This window comes from Cupressus sempervirens, chromosome 1 (genome assembly GCF_028749045.1).
Source record: "Cupressus sempervirens isolate cs-2001-9-10 chromosome 1, ASM2874904v1, whole genome shotgun sequence".
Taxonomy (NCBI): domain Eukaryota; kingdom Viridiplantae; phylum Streptophyta; class Pinopsida; order Cupressales; family Cupressaceae; genus Cupressus; species Cupressus sempervirens.
Window position 1 is genome coordinate 814,911,620 of NC_143118.1, and position 20,611 is coordinate 814,932,230.

Below are 20,611 nucleotides of genomic sequence, written 5' to 3' on the forward strand. Positions count from 1 at the left end.
TATATTATAAGAATTGACATTGTCTTAGGTCTAAATCTTTGTGTTATTATTTATATTTCGTTGTGTGGTTATTTTTTGGGGGCTAGGTCATCTCCTTTGGGGATACACCTTCCTTGCACTACATCACTCCTTCACACCCCCCCCCCCCCCCCCCCCCACAAACTAAATTTTTCAATATGCACTCTAAAGGGGCTCGTCTGTCCAATCTCCCACTCTAGTTTTGAGATATTGATGTCATTGAAAACTCTATTGGTCATTCATTAAAGGTGGATGAGCGTAAAACTTTGGCAAGTCACTTTAATTTGCTTCCATTTGGGTTTACATTGATATCTCTACACCATTGTTGGAGGTTATGGTTCTTATGGTTGGGGATAAGCTTTAGGCTAAATTGTTGGATTATGAGTTCCTCCCTTTCTAGTGATGGTGATGTTTCTCCACTCACCATCTAGCTGAAATTGTTCTATTTTGTGTCATTGATGTGTTCTCACTTGATGGAAGGATGGAAATGATGATCATTTAACCATCTAAGCTTTTGATGCTATCTCTAATTATAGCTCTATGTTCCTATAGGCTAATAATATTGAGGATTTTTTTGCCTAAAATATGGGTTATGCTCATGTTATAAACTCGAGGTGTGCTCCTATTAAAATCTAGATGATGCTCATATTGTAAATAATGTAGATACTACTCCTAGTGTGGCCCCTTCTAGACATTTGGATCATTCTTCTCCTTCTACTCCTACTAGGGACAATTGACAACATATAATTTCTTAAGCACTTTGGCCTTGGTACATTAATGGCTCACACTTGTGGTGTGGATCTTAATGTTAGCACTAGTTGGGTAGTTGTCTGACAATGCACAACAACAGTTGTTTGAACTCCCACTCTTCTCCACATACAATGAGCCAATTGATAGAAGTCCAAATGTTGCTTCAATAGTGGCTTCCCCTTGTGGTGGAAATCCTAATGATATTATTTCCTGGATAGTTATATGACAATGTAGGAAAAATAGTTCTTCAAACCAACACTCTTCTCCACATGCAATGAGTGTGTGGCCCTCCACTCTTGAGAAGGGTTGCTAACCTTTTGTGCTAGGGTATTATTTATTTTACTTTGACAACATATGTTATGTTTGTGTGTTGTTAATAAGTCGATGATGGTCTGTAAAATCCAACACCCTTATTATAGTGATGTTTTTCTTTTTGACGCCTTTGGTCTTTTATTGTGTAAGGGTCATGCCCTTGTTAGGTTGTTATTATAATCAAAAATATTATTAAGTTTATTGGTAAGCCAATCTATTCACATAGAATGAATATTATCTAATGAATCAAATGACATGATTTTTATTTTATTCTATTAGGTTTTTTTTTTAACAACATGTAGTATTGTGCTTATAGATGGATTTTATTTATGTTGTTATAGTAAAATTTTCTATGAATAAAAAGAAAAATTGCAAGGACTCCAAATTTATCCTTAAGAAATCCAACATGAGAAAACTCCAAAAGAGTAAGGTTGTTCCTTTTCTTGCAACTTTATGGAATATATTATCTATTTAGGATATTTAAGAAAGCTAGTATTATATTTTCCACTTGCTTCAACACACTTCTACACAATTTTCAAACAATGACCAAAATAATTCCTTGAGGATGTATGTACACAAACTCAAAAAGATTAAACTAAACAATCAACCCAAACACAAAGCAATGTACTGAGACTGTTTCCTTGTTATGGCATAAATTACAAGTTGTGCAATTCTACGTCGCATGGCTCCTTGACTTTAGAAAAATAAAAGTCTCCACCTAAGCCTTTGTTTTGACTTGCCATCACTTTTGCCTTAAATTCTTACCATGTGAAAATTTTTGACTAAGGACAAATGTGTGTCATGAAGATGTCTATGCAATGTGCATTCATCTTATGAATCTACAATTTAAACATGGTTGTTGGGGCATCACTTTGTTGATTATGACAATGTGATTCCTCCTCTTGTAGGCCGCCAATGTTAGGACTCTTTTGAGTTGGTCATAAGCTTTCTAATGGCTTCATTTGGGTCTTATGGGCCACTTTATGTAATTTCTTAACATTTCTCACTACTCCTTGATCTCCCTCACAACTCCATATTGTTGGTTAATCATTTTCTTTGTATACCATTCACCAACTCGCTATTGTTGAAACTTTGTCACTCTAAAGAACTTGCTCTTGCCATATTTGTAGTGAGCTTTGACTTCTTGGGATTAAAAGGGGTTCATTTCCATCTTGCATGCATTTACTTTAATTGTCTTTGCAATAAAAATATTATTGTTTCTTTTAATAATTATAGATTATCAATAATTGAATATTGAGGTAGAAACACCAAAGAAAGTGTTTGACTTGGGCATGCCTCTAAACAACACCCCGACCATTTATCCTCGTCCACTTTGTTTGCAAGTTTCGAAGAAGAGAACAACATAGTGTGGTAGAGGTCTTTGTGAACAGTAGTTGGAAGAACTTCCTCTTCCTTCAATACCTTTAAAGCTTTTTATTTATAATTTTTATGTTTTACTGCTCCATAGAGACAGAATCAGTGATGGAGTCGAGCCATAACCCTTGCTCGTCTTAGGCCTTATCCCTCTGTGCAAGATTTCTTTGCACTAGGGAAAGATTTTTTATCCTTCTATCTCTCTTCCTATTGTTTCCCCTTCTCTTGCTTCTTGTTTGGTATTTTCTTCTCTTTTTTTCAGATGCTTTTTGGCGCTCCCATTGTTGTTGTCTTCTACTATTGTACCTTTCAGTCCCATAGACCCTTGTTGGTCTCTTGTTGGCCATTAATATCATTATCTTATCTATCTATGTCATTATTTTTAGTTATATATTGTTTGAGTAGCTTGGTCATCCTTGGACCTTTTAGGTACATACTATGTACTATGTTTGTATAGGACATTTGTTACATCCCAATTTTTTGGCTCAATTTAAAATTTGTTTATATTGTCACTGAGGTTTCCTACAAAGTCAATAGACATGTAAAATTAGTTATGATCATGTGAAAGGGTAAGATGGTTAATCGTTATAATTTCATATGAAGTTGGCATGTTAGTTGGTTGTTATGATGGTTTATGAATAATGACTAGTAATGGTAAATTGTTATTATATTGAAGAATATGATATAATTGTGGTGAATTTCCTTACAAAAGCACGTCGAAGTGGGGAAACATTGCCAAAAAAGAATTGGGCATGAGGGGCACCACCATTACTGAGCAAATAGGTACAAGCCTTCAACCACCATGGCTAAGGGTAAACGACTAGGCAAGCAAGAGTGTACGTTGAACAACCATTAGATAACCTATTAAATTACACATCATTTAATAGCAAAAGAAATCACTAAGCATGAATTCAAATTAGAGCAAATTTGTGCCTTTGTTCATGTCTTATCATATCGACATCATGATACCTACATATCTATACATGTATGTGGACATACATAAACTAACTTTATATATATAAGGACGTAGGACGTATACGCATACTTGATCTTTGGTGTATACGTAAGAAATATATGGTTGGGGTTTACACATGTACACGTAAATGCATACATACATATAGAGGTATCTATAGATACCATGATGTCATCTATTAAGATATTATTATTGTTCTTTCTTTCACCATGGTTATGGTTTAATATTATTTCATGTGAGGCCACCTTTCTTATTCCTATGTTATTTTCCATCAGGCCTTCTAAATTGAGATGGCCATTTTAAATATTTGTGTCGATGACTTCTTGTTTGCATTTGTAACTCTCACCACCACCACCACCTTGTAACTAAGATTATGTGCCAATGATTTGTTCTTTATTATTCTCCCTATTGCTTGGGAAGTGTTTCTCTTCCTCTTGTAATTGTTTGAGTTCATATTTGTTTGCAAGGCACAAACCCTAGGCAACATGGATTACCTTCTATTTTTGCATTGTTATTCCTCGGAACTATAGCCTGAGTTTGTGCATCCAGGTCATGTGTTCCTTTCATGTTTGAATCTTGATGTGAACTTTGAAATATGTACATCTAAGTTGAAGCTATTTCCTGGCTAGTGTGGTATAGGTAGTCACTCAATGAGTGAGAATCTAAGTGAATAAGGCCTCTTTTCTTAAAGCTCTGATATCGAATTAGAATGCCAATTCGATGGCAAACGTTGATTCATATATGGTTGATATCCACGGAAGGGTACATCCATTGATTTGAATAATGAATTACAACAAATTGTTGGTGATTTCTATTTAGTATTAATCTCGTAATGATATATGATTTTTCTTAATCAAATCTGTGAAATACACCTTATATAGGGGCATCCACTCATTAGTTTTTGAGATAAGGACAACAAGCATAAGAGGATGCAAGTAAAGTATACTACTACATTGAAAGGGAAGACGATTATTGTCAACCTTCAAGAAACATCCAATAGAGTTGTTTATGGCCTCATTATAGAAATCTTCCTACAATTTGAGAGAAATACAGCACACAATTTGTTTGGACCATATGTTACATAAAAGCATCCTCACTCAACTATTTTATGTGCATTCAAGATATGGTCTTTAATAAATTGAAATATCTTTATAAGTTTAGATGCTATAAATAAACATGGCTTTTTAATATATAATGAAATACAAATGTCAAAATTAACTAATTTTATCAAACTACTAGAAGGTAACACCTATTAAATTATTTCAAATTATATGTTGCACCCCCCTTAGAGCATCAATATATATAGGAGAAACACCACATTGATCAAACACAAACACACATCTAAAATACCAATGAAGCAAATTCCATCAATCTCCTTCCTTACAAAGAAATGGTATTGATTATGTTGAAGGATGTTATAACTACCCAATAATGCATTTGAATCAAGGGGAATCAACTTTGATGATTAGACCACCTTGCATGAATCAAGACATACTAGTCCATCCACATGGAGCAATACCAATTAATTGTAAATCAACACACCCAAATACCCACCACAACAATTATTGTTCTAAATCAAGCAATGTTCCTTTATCCATAGATATATATGCTCTAGATTTTTTGTTAGACAAAATTAACTACTTCGACATACAAAAGTTTCTTCTAGATAAAAACATAACTATTTACAAGAACTCCAATAATTCCAATTTTCAATCTTGTAAGAGTTTCATTAGTAAGTGAAACAAATCACAATTTCCAACTTGTATTGGTTTTGTTAGTAAGAATACAACAAATCACAATTTCCAATATTAAATAGATTTTATTAATATATATACAACATTATCAAAACTTGCAAGCATCTACCTAATAATGTTACTTTTACAATCACTTCCAAAACCTGCCATTGTGCTAAACATTACTTTTTATCTTGATTATCTTCAAATTAAAGAATTGTTACTATATTTATTTAAATTGAAAGGTTTTTGCAATATTTAAGGGTGCCTAAACATAACTTTTTATCTTGATTCATCTTCAAATTGAAGAATTGTTACTATATTTATTTAAATGTTGAGAGGTTTTTGCAATATTTAAAGGTGCCTAGTCCTATGAATTTTTTTAGTTTGTTTCAGTTTTAAAATTTTAGCCTCTAAATTTAAAGTAGACTAATCTAATCAATTTTTAGAATGAATATTTATCTCAAGAATTTAAATTTATGATGTTAGTGTTATCATAATCAAATTAAGAAGGCTAAAAAATAAGAACTCATTTTGTAAAAATAGATTCCAAATAAACCTTTAGCCCTCTAAAAAAAATATCACTGAGCTACCAGCTCTACAAAAGTAGAGCCCAAGCTGGTCTCATGATACCACTAACCCTAAAAGTCTCGAGAAAAACAATAAATTGAAGACATCTTAAATTTGCTTTGATATTTTGCAAGATGTATGTGTATAAAGTAATTTAAAACCAATAATCGATTTTGCTTTGTTTTGTATCTTCATAACTTCAGTATGCATTTCCTTGCAATTCCGACGACAAATACCCCACGTACCATTTATAACCAAAACAAATTGCTCCTTTTGTCTTGCCACATAAAAAGTATGCCCCTCAAATTAGAATACGATTTCTCAATCCCAATATCATGCGCCTTTAATAATCGTAACATCAGAAATGAATGAACCGTGTACCTGATTCGACATCTAAATGCGCCCTACAATCGCAGTCACTTCAAATCTGATGGGATTCCATTCTACGTCATCAAAATTCTACGCCTTTCAACGCATTTTCAAATCAAATAACCACCCATTTCAAACAAGAATATCCCCTAACAGCCACAGCGGGCTGAGATCCCCATCACCCTTTTGCCGTGCTGTGATATCAATTGTTTAAACATTTGTAGACTAAAAATTAACAATATCTGGTAGAAGTCAAAACTTGCCAGTTAATGATATCAGCTTTTTACAATTCTTAGCTCTGCTCAGTCCTGTTGCTGGGTTCTATATTGAATGGGAGTTTCTTGCATCACCGTTTTTAATCACTCCATGATTCATTGTCAGGATTTATTCTCCTCCAGCATTTTTCATCCTAGGATGAATCACAGATTATGATTTGAAATGTTGATACGAAAACGGCCGCGCAAGCTAACCCGAAAACAATATTGAGAAAGTCTTGCAAGGCTATTTTAATTGCCTGGCAGGGCTGTGCTCCCAAATAAAAATTATCACATGTCAAGGTCGTGACTAGCAGCCTTCTTGCATTTTGTGTCAACTTCCTAATATTATCTATCTACTGTGCCTTCAAATAAGAGTAAGATGCACGTAATTGAACTGTACGAGGCTAATTTTTCAGTTAATTTTCCACATACTCTACACCAGGTTCACCACATTATTCCATCACTCGACACCTTTCCAAATATACTGTGACCAATTTAATGCTGTAGTTAGTAACCTGTCTACAGTAGGAACTAATAATGCTAGCTATTCTTTAAGGATGCTCTGGCTGGCTTCCTTTTCTAAGAGTGAAATCTCCAATTCAGGAATTTATACAAGTTGCTTTATTGTACGCTTTAACATCTTTCATGCTTTAGACTTATATTGGCAATACCTTGGTTTAGAAAACAGGAATAATGCTTGCCTTGAAAAATTGACCATGTTCAAGGGAACTGAGTAAATTTGCATAAATTTTACCTTGGCACGTAAGACATGTATTTGAGCAGAACTACCAATCGTTCTAACTATCACAATGACATAATCGGCTATTTAAAAGAATTGCTATTTGTTGCTATGGCAAGTTTATACTGATGCTTATGATATTTGCACAAATATTACCAAGGCGCATAAATCTAACTTACATAAGCTAAAGACAATTGTCCAGAAAAATATTGATTTCTGAACAAAATTCCAATCTTGTATGACAATCACAATGAATCTTTAAAACACTTCAACCCCACATGACAACCAAAATCAATTAATAGTTATGATCATATCAGGAGTGAACGAGATTGATCTATACTTGTTGCTATCCATAATCCCTCTATATATTTGATAAAGATCATAACCTTTCATATCCTTTTCAACATCTAGTTGAATGTTCTTGTGTACATCTTTGAACATCTTTGTGGTGAAAGCATGCAATGCAAAAGCGTTGAGTTGACATCGGCTCTGACAGTTTCAAGTCTTTGGCTACCAAAAAATTAAAGTGAGGTTTCACATTCAGCTCCAAATTTAAATCAAAGTACCTCCAGATTTTTCTTTATCCTTGAAGTTTGATGTCCCCTCCATTTATTAATGCACCAATCTTCCTATAACGCAGTTACAGAACTATAGTGTTTGTAATGAAAAATGTTACAATACCTTTCATATGATCATCCAAACATTTCACAAAAATAGAAAAGCATAAAAAACATCGAACATATGCACAATTAGCACATCCATGTTCTTAACAAGGCACAATCAGGACCCAACTACCACCAATGTGAGAAAAAACTGTCATTCATTTAACTCAATTTTGAAACATGTTCGTCAAGTTATTATACATTTTCCAGTGATTCAGCTAGCACACCAAGTACATCAATAATGTTCATCCAAATGATAATAAAAATCAAATGAACTCAACCATCAAAAAGAAACTTACCCACAACTAGGTAAGACAAAAGAATACATGCTTACAGTCCAACTGCAAGTCAATACAGAGGGAGAAATCCCTCATAAAACAGGCAGAGTTTAATACTAACCCGCAAACAGTAGCCCTCTCATTCTCAACTTTGCTCATTATAAAATGATGTCTTTCAACAATTAAATGTGTTGTCTATTAATGCTATTCATCACAAATGAGTCATTGTTTGGAGTTAAGGTTAACAGCTCATTGTTCCAAGTTAAAGGTTAACAGCTGGTTTTGAACCTTGGATAATTGTAGCCATATACCCAATTACTCCGGAATCATCTGTTCACTGTCAACATTTTCACCATCCTCTACTTGAGGCTTTGATTTTGATGGACCACCTTGAGGTTGTTTCTTCTTTATGCCACTCACAATGTCATCAATCCTCAGAAGCATACAGGCTGCCTCAATGGCTGTTTTAAATGTCTGCGCCTTCACATTATAAGCATCCCATATCTGCAGAAGAAAAAGGTGTATCATGTCATATAATACTCCACCCAAAAAACATAAAAAAGATTGAAGAAAGCAGCTCTTGAACATGCATACCCCACGTTCTTTCATATCTGTGATTTCTCCAGTGTTACCATCAATCCCAATCCACACATTTTCTCCGTTGGCGTGCTACATGTACAAAAACAATTAAAAGGTAAAAGATGCGAACAAGCATCATGAAAAGCTATAGAAAATATGTGAATAGCCTCAAGTAAAAAATAATTAGGTTCAATTAAGATACAAAATTGAGCAGTGGTAATTCAGATAAGAAAAGCACCTTTGCTTGCAATGCTGTCATGGTTCTAACAACGTTCACACCACAATTCTGAGTCAATGTTCTTGGAATTGCCTCAAAAGCTTGTGCCACTGCTTCGTAAGGCCACTGTTACACATACAAATGAAGCTGTTGAGCTAAAAAAAAATTATCACTTCAAACAATAGAGGACCGAATTTCATGAAAATATTTGATGACCGCCAACATACCTTTTCTACACCCTCTACTGATGAGCTCTTTTGCTTCAATGTGGCCGATACAGTAAGCTCAGCTGCACCACCACCTGGAACAAGCTTAGGATTCTTTATCATGTTTCGGGCAACACACATTGCATCCTGTCACAGAAATGTACTGTAGTTAAGTTTATTGTGCCCAATGTCTCAAATGATTTGGTGTGTATAAGAAAATATTCATACAAATGATTAACAACAATTACCTGAAGATTTCGCTCGACCTCATTTAATAAATCTTTGCTTGCACCTCTTAGCAAAACTGTACATGCTTTTGGATCCTTGCAGTCAACAATAAAACTAAAATATTCATCACCAATTTTTTGAACCTCAAACAATCCTGCTCCAGTTCCCACATCACTTTCTTGCAATTCTTCTGGTCTATTTACAACTGTTGCTCCACATGCCTTGGCAATTCTGTTGTTATCTGTCTTCCTCAACCTTCGAATTGCACTCACTCCTGCTTTGCTCAAATAATGAGCTGCAAGATCACTCAGGCCCTTCTCAGTGATAACTAAATCTGGCTTGAAGGTTAATATTTGAGAGCATATCTTTTCAATGTATTCTTCTTCCATCTTCAGCAGGACGCCCCTACAATATTTTCAAACTTAATACCTAAGATATCTTGTATAAATAAAAACAATAAAAATGCATAGAAGTCTTACCAGTATTTGGCAAACCAAACAATAAGTAGGACAGTAAATAATTTAAAATAAATATTCGTATTGCAAAACATAAAAAATGAAAAAACATAAAACATAAAACAATGTGATGAGATTTGAAAGACATGTAGACATGCCATGCTCTCCTCCAAGAAAACTCCAAATCAGTAATCCCAAGGGTTTGGTCTAGTAAACTGCACCTGATAGCCAAAGAAATTCAGGAAACAAAACGTAACCTTACAATCATCAACCACAGTGGAGGAAACAATACTTCAATATTAACATACAACTTTATCAAAATAAAATCACCCCCTAGGGTAACATATCCTGTCTGTAAGCAGTTCTCATGCAGTTTATTTGAAAGGAAATCTCTGCTCCATCTTAAGTCAAATACTGTTGACTATTTCTTTGCAGAGCGCACAAATCCAAAACTCGAGGAATCGGCTCAACAATGCACATACTCTCACAAGATCAGCTAATGTGCAGCACGTTTAGAGGTAAATGGCTCTATAAGCAGCATTTGGTGAACTTAAAATGACACTTGGTTCTACCTTGATACACTGCAATAAGCATCTATACTCTAGACGAGAGGATACCATCAAGTACATGAGATTTCCTTTCTTTCCAAACAGCCTTATGCAGCCTGAAGAGGGAATGTCACTACTGTTGTGCAGTTTTATTCGGATCTTTTAGTACTGTAGCGGACTTCAAAAACATGCCAACTACAGACAACTTGACTATACATTTTAACTCTGACCATCTCTTAAATATAAGCCCTCCTTAATGACCGCTATCAGAGCAGCAGTAACAAAAAATATATATTATTGCACAATGTTTTTAAATATGAACCACAATGCTTTGTCTTGGACTTGAAAAAATCTAGTTAGCTAATTTTGACTCAAGGCACTGAAGAAAATGCAATTGAGACCACAGACTAGCTGAGCTGAACTGAATTTGGGTCTGTGATGCCTCGCGAAGTTTCACTTTTAGTGCGCCTGTCAATAAATGGAAACTAGACAATATTGAAGACATTTTTTCTGAGCATCATGAGAAAAATATCCATAAAATTAGAACTGGAGGAAGCTACCTTAAGATACATATAGTTTGGGAAACTACTGCTGTCTGACAGACTTCACGTAATCATCAGACAGACAATACTTGCTACTCTCTGTTGTCATGACTCACACTTAGCTAAGTTTTGACACTCACAACTTGCTTATTGAGGCTACAGACTTCCCGAACCTAATACAGATTGGGATCTACAATCTCCTTGCAAAGACTGAATTTCAAAACACTGATTCCTAGTCTATCACATTTGCAATTAGATGGAGACATTTAACTGTACAACAATATTGAAAACTTTTTCTTTCACAGCATCATGAGAACAACATTTCACTGAATTAGAACAGGAGGAAGCTAACCCAGAGATGAACACAAGCAAATAACTAGTCCGATTCATGCATTATGGCAGATTCACAAACTCCTTAGTGGAAAGACCTTGTAGAATCCTAGTTGCATCTTAATATCTATATGACAGTTTGGTTACACATAGGCATGTGTGGCAAGGAAAGGTAGGGTCACATTTTGAAGCATTATGTGTATTTTTTGAAGTTGGATCCAGCACTCTCTTCTAACAACTTCGGAACCTTAAGCTATCTCTGGCAACTTTGTAGCTTGCAAAAGCTCTTGATTTGTATTGGCTTCTCCTAACACATTCTTCTTCAAACTCTCGTCTCCTTGTCTTTACAAGCTTCTTGGGTGATATTGTCCTTTTATTCTTATTTTCACTGTCTTCTCAATGTCATCATGATTATTGAAGCCCTTTTGTTGCTGTGCCCCTAACCACCAACGGATCCTCACTTCCATCACTTGGTATAGGAGGACCATCACACAAATATTTTTATTTTTCTCTCATCATTTGTCATTTAGTACTTAGTACTAATTATACTTAAACAAGAGGGGACATAGCAAGGCAAACACTATGCCAAAAGCCCAAACTGATGGTGAATTGTACCCACCGGCCTGAAGAGTGGGGTTTCCGTCCCACCATAGTAATAGAACAACCCAACATGATGCACACATGGCTACCCAATCATGGGTGAGCCCCAAAACTAGGTACATGCCCATCGGAAAGCTGCACCACCACAACATTTAGGCTGGGACGTCAAAACCCATCACACTCCACAAGGCTCAACTTCAAGACCTTTGTTCTAATACCAAGTAAGACAACCACAACACCAAAAACCCAGACTGATCGTGAATGGCACACAACCTCGTTTAGAGGGTGGTTTTTGTCTCAACAAGGTGCTAGCACAGGCCAGCCCCCTTGTCGACATGTGGCTGCCCAATAGTGGGTGGGTCCCGAAACTGGGTATACATCCAGTGAAAATCTGCACTACATTTAGGCTGGGATGTCATAACCCACCACATTCCGCAACACTCAACCTCAAGACTTTGTCTCTGATACCAAGCAAGACAACCATTGTGCCAAAGCCCAGAGTGCCTATTAAGAGGGGGGCTTAGTCCAACCAGAGTGCTAGCACAGGCAAGCCCCCTCATGGACACATGGCTGCCCAATTGTGGGTGAGTCCCGAAATTCGGTGCACGCCCGGCAAAAGTCCCCACCATAGCAACATTTAGGGTGGGACATCACAAAAGACAGATGATGAATCTTAACATTAGTGAGCAGCCATCCATTCATAGAATGGACTCCCAGATAAGGAAGATCGGAGAAGAAAGAATATGTAATAAATCAAGATACAAGATTTACTAGCACAAGTAAAGTAGTCTTAAAGTACCAGGAAATTTACAGGTTTCATGCAGTGACAAGCAAATAAATGGGAGTTTACACCTAAACAAAAACTTTTCCTCCAATTGGATTGTGATGATCAGAGAACCACTAGGCAAGCTAGGTAAAGCACTTAGTGCAGGTTTAGAGCTACTGCAGTTACTACTGAAATTTGTACAGTACCTTTTATTTTCTACAATTAATGGCCTGAACTCTATATTTTATTTGCTCTAAATATATTTATGCTATCAAAATGCCCTTAAATTTGTTTTTTATAATTGTTTTTCTACAATAAAAAAACCTTTCTTTTTTGTAAACTCAATTTTTTCCAAGAAACTCAAAAAATTCTACACTTATGATTTATTAATTTATTCCCCAAACATTAATGCTTATATGATATATCCTATATTACAAACTCAATATAGGCACCTGGACTGATATTTTTCTGCAAGGTTGCACAGGAGCAGGGGTACTTGGGTACTTCGGGCACAGCTATGTGTTGAAGATCAGCTTCCGGAGGCTTATATATCCAATTCACAATGGTCTCAAATAATACAAAGTATTATTCAAGACATTAACTAATTAATAATTATTATTATAATATAACAATAGTGATTATATTTATTGTTATAATATAATTATGATATTAATAAATTTGAATATTATAATTATATTACAATAGAACTGCGATATAATTATATATAAGATAGTAATATAAGATAATCTAATTAATAAAATTGAGCCAAGAAAGTGGCCCTTGGTGAAGAGGCACCACCAATGTATAAAAAGGGAGAACAAATCTTCCACTTGAAGATAATGAAGAACATACATACACATAATCTGCAAATAATCAAAATTTCAACATGGTATCAGCATGGGTCAACAATTTTCAAAAATATCAATTGCTTTGTGTTGGGAGCTCTAGAGGAATATCACTAAGTTAAAATTTCAGCATTGCCAATACACGTGTATTGCAGGTATTGAGTGGCCAACTCTAGATGCCATGCTCTCTGAGAAATAGGCATGCAATGATGTGGCTGCAGACTCCAAGTGATGTGATATTGCTGTAATAAAAACATCAAAAGATTTATGGATATGTGATCATATTAAATTTGCAAGTGATTCATTAAGACATTATAATAACACTTTCATGGAAGGACATTAATTGATAAACACCCAATATATGATATATAGGAGAATGATGATTGGCTATACGAGTATGACCTTATACAGCTGTAAGTAAAGACTGAAGTTGGAAGATAAAATAGAGTATCAAAGGAAAGTTCCAAACACAAATTGGAGTGATCTTAACAATGTGCAAGCTACATATATGAAAGTATCGGGATCAGACCACCTTTTATCACGTTACGAAAATTTCTAGAATAGTAAACTTTCAACGAAGACGGTATCTTTGAGTTTGATGGCACGAATATATTGATACAATGATATAATGCATATACTCATTTGTACAATTCCATAACAGAGCAGGCAGAGCACATTGGACTAACAAGGGTCAATAGTGATAGGAATCTTCTAACAGTGCAAGTGTAGTTGTCAGCATTCAAACTCGAGACCTACAAGTTGCCTTTCGTCAAAGAGGGCATTGTTGTGGATGAGCAAGAGTTTATAGTACAAAGCATCAATGTAAACAAGGAATGCTTCTTATCGGTGTATGTGCATTAACATTATAGACATCTAATGTTCAATATCACATAGTGATATCTGAAGATCATGACATAATGATATATAGCTAGTGATATCTGAAGATCATGTCATAATGATATATAGCGTTCAATATCACTTGAGGTAGTATCCGAAGAACTTAACATAATGGCATCTATCTTAATGTTCAATATCACATAAAGTGGTATCCAAAGAACAAAACAGATACTTAATGTTCACTATCACACAAGGCAGCATATGAAGAACATGCCATGATGATAGATATAAAATGTTCAATATCACAAAATGTGATATCTGAGGAGCATATCATAATGATAGACATCTTATGTTCAATTTCATGAGGTGATATCTGAGAACATATTGTTCAACATCACGACGTGATATCCAAAGAACATACCATCATAATAGATATCTAATGTTCAATATCACATAGTGATGTCCAAAGAACATGTCATTATGATATCTAATTCGGATCTAATAAATATTATTATAGAATTCCGATATAATTATATTATATAATAATATAAGATACTTCTAATTAATTAAATTGAGCCAAGAGTAGTGACCCTTGGTGAAGGGGAACCAAGTTTCAAATAATAATACTAATTAATTTAATTTTATTATTATTATTAGATTATAATAATTATATTTATTGTTGTAATATAATTATTATATTAATTGATTTGAATATTATATCACTTTTTTTAGGATAATTGGGTACATCAATTTTTTAGTATAATTTGATATTTTATAGAAGTCTGAATAAATAAGTCATGACAATAAGAACGGTCATAAAGTTTGCAAATGTAATGTACTGTTTTCATTTTCAGATTTGCAATATGTCTGTAATAATGATATATGTTAAATGTTTAAATGCATAACTGATAAGCCAAACTTTAAACATGAACAAGATCATAAATCATATAACAATGACATATTGCAAATGATAAACTGTTCATGTATTGAATTATGCTTGATAAAAACTAAACTGATATGTAAACAAACAAAAAAAATCAAAAATCTTAATCAAGGTCCTTATAGCTATCATGCTCTCTACTGAGTGCCCAGTACTTGGGTACATGTACTAGTACCCAGTATGCATCCCAAGGCTACCCGTATGAGTACCCATGCATCTATGTTTTTCTGGCATCTTTTTAATTGAACATGTTTGAAATATCTGTGTTTAGTTTATCTTTTAATTCAAGATCTATTTTATTTTTCCGTATGAATATTATGATTTGATATTTAAACTACTTCCGTACACAACCTTGGACCAAAAAAAGGTTAAGTAGATGGATTAGAAAAGACAAATACAGAAATACAAATTTTTATCTTAGATCAGAACTATATTATTTCTTGCATAAATAGGACACATAAATTTCATCTTAAGGGATATTTTATAATAGAAACAAATCAACTAAGCACATTTTATTTGCTATATACACATGTACACATAAAGTGTAACTTTCATTTAAGAGTTATCTTATTTCATCTGCATTATTTAACTTATTTGTTTTATTCTTCTCACAAAACTCAAAAACCAAATGAAAAAAAAAACTATTTTCTGCATATCCTAAGTATATAACAATTTCTTTAGCTTTACTTCCTATTTTTAACTACAGCTAATAGCTATTTGTATCTTTTCCTGATTACTACTGTTCTATTTTTGTTTTGAAAAGAATCACAAATTTTCCTAGAAGCCACAAGTCATAATTTCGTTTTTCCATCAGTAAAACCTGTGTATGGGTATAAAGGTATATATATGTGTATATCTAAATAAAGGTATATATATAAAGGTATATGTGTGTATATACACACACACATGCATTCATACATATATGCTTGCTTTGTTTTATCGTGTGTGATAGTTTAAATGTGATAAAACAGACTATTAATAATTGGCATCTGATCTGTACTCTGCTCTCCAACACACATCTTGTTTGTATTTAGATAATACCTTGGAATTTTTTACTTCATCGAAAACCCTCTAGGCAATAAATGGATGGTGAAAGCGTAATACTAAATTGCTAAGAGATGCAAATTGAAAACTAATCTTCAAATAGAGTTGCAAGTTTAACAACTGTGCACATACCAGTCCTCTTCTTTGATCAACTCTGCATTTGTTTGGTTTTCTCCTTTTTTGTACTCTAGTGGACAATCCAAAAGAATGATTCTTGGGTTTAAAATTTTTCTCCTCATTTTTCCAGGTGCTAGAACATCCTTGTTAAACATAACACCCTTGAGAACCTTGGAATCTTCCAATTGGCCCCCAGGAACCTTCTCAACTTTAACATATTTCTTGATATCAACTTCATGCATACCATTCCCAATATCAACACTCACAGTTGTAGTTGCATCAATGGCTAAATCCTGAAAAGTATACATTCATATTAGAAAGGTTCAATAAATATAAACCCACATATACACATGCACGCACGCGCACGCACACACAGGTCCAATAAAATTTGATTTCACATATCAAACTCAAATGTTACAATTTACTTTAAAAACTTGATAAGACTGATATTGATATTTTATCTTTTGTTGAAAAAACAGGAAAGAAATCCCTCCAAATTATACTCTTACCACCTTTCCTATGTATTATTGTAAAGGTTAGGAAAGGAATGCAAGCGAACAAGTGTCTACCATGAAGTATTGAAGTGCACAAATGATAGTACAATGACAATCCAAAGAAGAAGAAAAGGACTAACAACAATAGCACTTAACAAGATGGCATGTGATGAAATTTAGTGCTCTGTAATCCCAATTGAGTCGAAAGTACATGAAGTATTATTATGTTAAGATCACCTATCCTTGGATCGTTTTGAAAGTCAATATGTATCAATGCTCCCCCAAATGTTTGAGGCAAGGATGGCAGGTGATGGCAGGATATGTCTCTGGTACAAAGTTTATCATTTCCTCCTAAACAGAACTGTAAATGTTGGAAAAAAGATAGTTCATGGAACTTGATAATTTCTACAATTCTCACTACCATTGGGCAAAACTTGTATCACTGACTTTTGAAGGCTGGTTTGACTTAGCTTCCAAGGATACATATGCAGTCTATTATCACAGCAGAGAATTCCATCCATAAGCATGTAAGGACCTGTTTAGATATAAACAACTTGGAAATTCAGAGTACCAAGTAAATTAAAACTTCTTATTGGACCATTTTCACAAGGAGCAACTAGATTCTGCAACATACCAAGGTGAGGAAATCATTTAAGGTAAAAGAATTAAGTGAATGTGAAAATGTGGGCATCTGCTCTTTTCTAAATATATGAAAATGGAAAGGAGTGTGAAAATCGACAAGTTTGGAGGATGGCGGGGCAAGACATTAATTTTGGGGACGGCAAAGGACCAGTTGAGCAGGGTTGCAGGGCCACACAACAGTGGAGCATATAAAATATGTATAGAATAAGTATAAGAAATACAAATGAAAATTTTGGTATACTATGAAAAGTTTATATTACTAAACATAAAAAATATTGGATGATTGCTTGAACACTAGCAATGATGTGCAGACTTGTGGGGGGAAATCCCCAGTAGGCCCAAAGGGCAATGCTCCTCATAGGGATTTGGGGGCACAGCCCTTTGCCCCTTGCCCCTTGTGACAGTCAAAAAAAAAAATTTGACTTCTTTTAAATATTAATTTTTTATTTACCTACACTGGGGGACACTTGGAAGCCCTATTATTGGGAGACTAGTTGGAGATCTTTGGACATCTTGTGGACTTCCCAAAGCCCCCAAACATACCTGAGTCTTGAGTGGCAATGATGTGTCCTCGTGGAACATTGTCAAAAGCTATATACTCATTCTTTCAAGTTAATAAGGTGCTAAAAGTTCAAACATAAGTCTTTACTTTGTAAATCATTAACTGCATATCAATTCACACCACAAAATAATAAGAAAATCTACCAATATAGTGTATTAGCTGTAATCAAGTTCTCATGCATTACTTCCAGATGAGGGTTTTCTTCTCTATTCGAATAAATTGAACAAACAAATTTTAAAAACTTCAAGAATATCAAAAACATATAATGCTACAGTCTTGGAACAGATTATAGCCACAAAACAAGACAATAACCAGAACACAAGAAATGAGATTTTCAATACCGCAATTAGATTTCCAAACTGGCCAGTAAATTTTGTGCCAATACAGCTTCTAACCATTTTCAACAAAGTTGGCCCTAACAATAAGATACACATAAAAATCAGTAGAAAAATGTTAGTACAAGTTTAATTTTTCAATAAGAAAGAACGAGGATTCAAAAAACGCATAAAATAGATGAACCATAATAAATATGTTATGCTGAATAACCTTTAAGCACTAAGAGAGTCAAAATCATTTGATCTAGAAAAGCAAACAATGAGAAATGCATACAGCAGCCTTCCCTCATAGAGATATGAAGGTTTGTTAAACCCCCTCAAAGACAACCACAGATCTTGTGCGGTTTCAGAACATACAGTAAAAAATTTACTTTTTAAAAGTCAAGGCAGATAACTTACGGTCATTCACATCAATAGGAATGGAAATCTTGTCAAGCACAGCAATAGCATCCTCGAGAGCTTTACTGTAAGCTGCAGTTAAAATAGACTAAAAGTTTAAATAAACAACAAAAGGAATCAAGTTATACTAACAATTAGAGAATTGCATAAACAGTACTTCATTTGATCAAAGACAATATACAGAATTAGAGGCTAATTATTTATATGAATTTGCACAGAGATCACTTCATTTGACAAAGCAAAAAAGAGGAGTTGGAGGTTACCTCTGCAAATTACTGTGGGGTGGAATTGCTTCTCAATGAAAGCTTCCGCAACATGCAACATTTCACCAGCTACAAAAAGCATTGAGGACTCCAGATAAATATTCAGAATATTTGATAACTAAGATAGTCAAAATATACACAAACACCAACAGTCTAACCTGCCTGTCATAGAATATCTTCACAGTTTTACCAAAAAGCTTTACAAATTTACTCCCTATAATATTTTCCAGCATCTATAATATTTTGAGTACACTTATTCTACATCAAAATAAAAATGGGAATATTTCATAGAACAAACAATTAGAAAAATATAATTTGCATGTTATATGTATTCACTAAAGCATATATCCAGTATTTTGAGCCTCTGAAAAAGCTATGAAGAAGACAATAAGCAAGGACACTATATCCACAAAATATTCCCCTACAATCCAAACAACAACATTAACAACTCTCATGTCTATAACAAATAATCTCAAGCACAGAAACTACACAGGTAACACTTAAAGGGAACAAAGGTTCGCCCAAAATAAGCTTTCTAATAATCGCCTAGTGGTAAATATGGATAAGTTTTCAACTCCTGGTCTTTGTCTGACGAACCCTGAAGTGATAATCAAAAAGATGGAGATGGTGCAGAAAATGCTCTGGTTTTAGAGTGCCGAACAGTAAACATCTGTGGGAACTGTGGCCAAGAGAAACAGGCACCTGCGGCCCCTGCTACACCTTGTAAACATGACCTTGTATGTTAGAAAATTAGTAATCAAGAGGAATCTATCTAAATGTATCAGATGGGCCTTTATTTTCAAAAGAAAGAATAATCTGGTGGATCTGGAGATTATCAGTGCTAAGGTCTCAAATGCATCAATTATATATTAATTTATTAAAACATCTATAAGTGAAAATCTTGTCCTTTCACTAGGTAAGAAAGTCCTTTACGGGGAAGAAAGGTTCTCCAGGAAAGGTTTGATCCACAGATTCAATATTAATTCTGCTAGCCTTGCTGAATATATACATGGATTTCAACGTATTGGTCTGCAAAGACTAAAGACATGAAAGAGATATATTCTAGCACGCAAGGTTTTCTTCTGCTATTGTGCCAATGTATAGCAGAAAGAACCTTATTTTAAAGTATATGCAATGGTTCTCAGATAAAAATATATTAGTGGTCAAAACATGGTCTCCTGCTTTTGATCCGATGATGAAATCCATTTCAATTATGCCTATATGGATTAGGCTTACTGGTGAAGTTGATAGCAGTGATAAAGATCATCATATCGTTTGACTCCATGATGTGTATTCAGTTATCGTGTTTTTGTTCACTGAAATATATTGTGACTTGGCATCATTCTCATATATCTTGGCATCTTTAGCCGATAGGCTATTTATGTGGGGATTGCCCACTTGAATCACTGGCGAAAGAAAAAATAGTGACAAAAAAAGATGAAAGAGTTGGCGACATCAATTGATGAGAAAATGTGTGTAGCACACCATAAAGCAAATAATGGTTGAAATCTGATCTTTTCTGCTTTAAATTTGTAGTTATATCCCACAGCGAAAGGCTCTGGTCATTCCTACTTTGTACGAAAGATCAGACCAATCTCACCAGCTCTTTATAAAGAAATGTGTACAC

The 20,611-nt window shown here is 34.4% G+C and overlaps 1 protein-coding gene across 1 annotated transcript in view; it reads right to left on the bottom strand.

The window, feature by feature from the left end:
* Nucleotides 1–7,898: 7,898 nt before the first annotated feature.
* LOC149580365 (TCP-1/cpn60 chaperonin family protein) overlaps nucleotides 7,899–20,611 on the bottom strand; it is a 28,930-nt gene continuing 16,217 nt past the window's right edge. The window contains exons 6-14 of the mRNA XM_089790484.1: nucleotides 18,985–19,053; nucleotides 18,722–18,793; nucleotides 18,329–18,402; nucleotides 16,305–16,582; nucleotides 9,286–9,670; nucleotides 9,059–9,184; nucleotides 8,853–8,957; nucleotides 8,630–8,704; nucleotides 7,899–8,539 (exon numbers count right to left, since the gene is read on the bottom strand). Coding sequence (XP_089646610.1) covers nucleotides 8,351–8,539; nucleotides 8,630–8,704; nucleotides 8,853–8,957; nucleotides 9,059–9,184; nucleotides 9,286–9,670; nucleotides 16,305–16,582; nucleotides 18,329–18,402; nucleotides 18,722–18,793; nucleotides 18,985–19,053 — 1,373 coding nt within the window. The 3' untranslated portion in view covers nucleotides 7,899–8,350. The remainder of the gene's footprint in view (nucleotides 8,540–8,629; nucleotides 8,705–8,852; nucleotides 8,958–9,058; nucleotides 9,185–9,285; nucleotides 9,671–16,304; nucleotides 16,583–18,328; nucleotides 18,403–18,721; nucleotides 18,794–18,984; nucleotides 19,054–20,611) is intronic.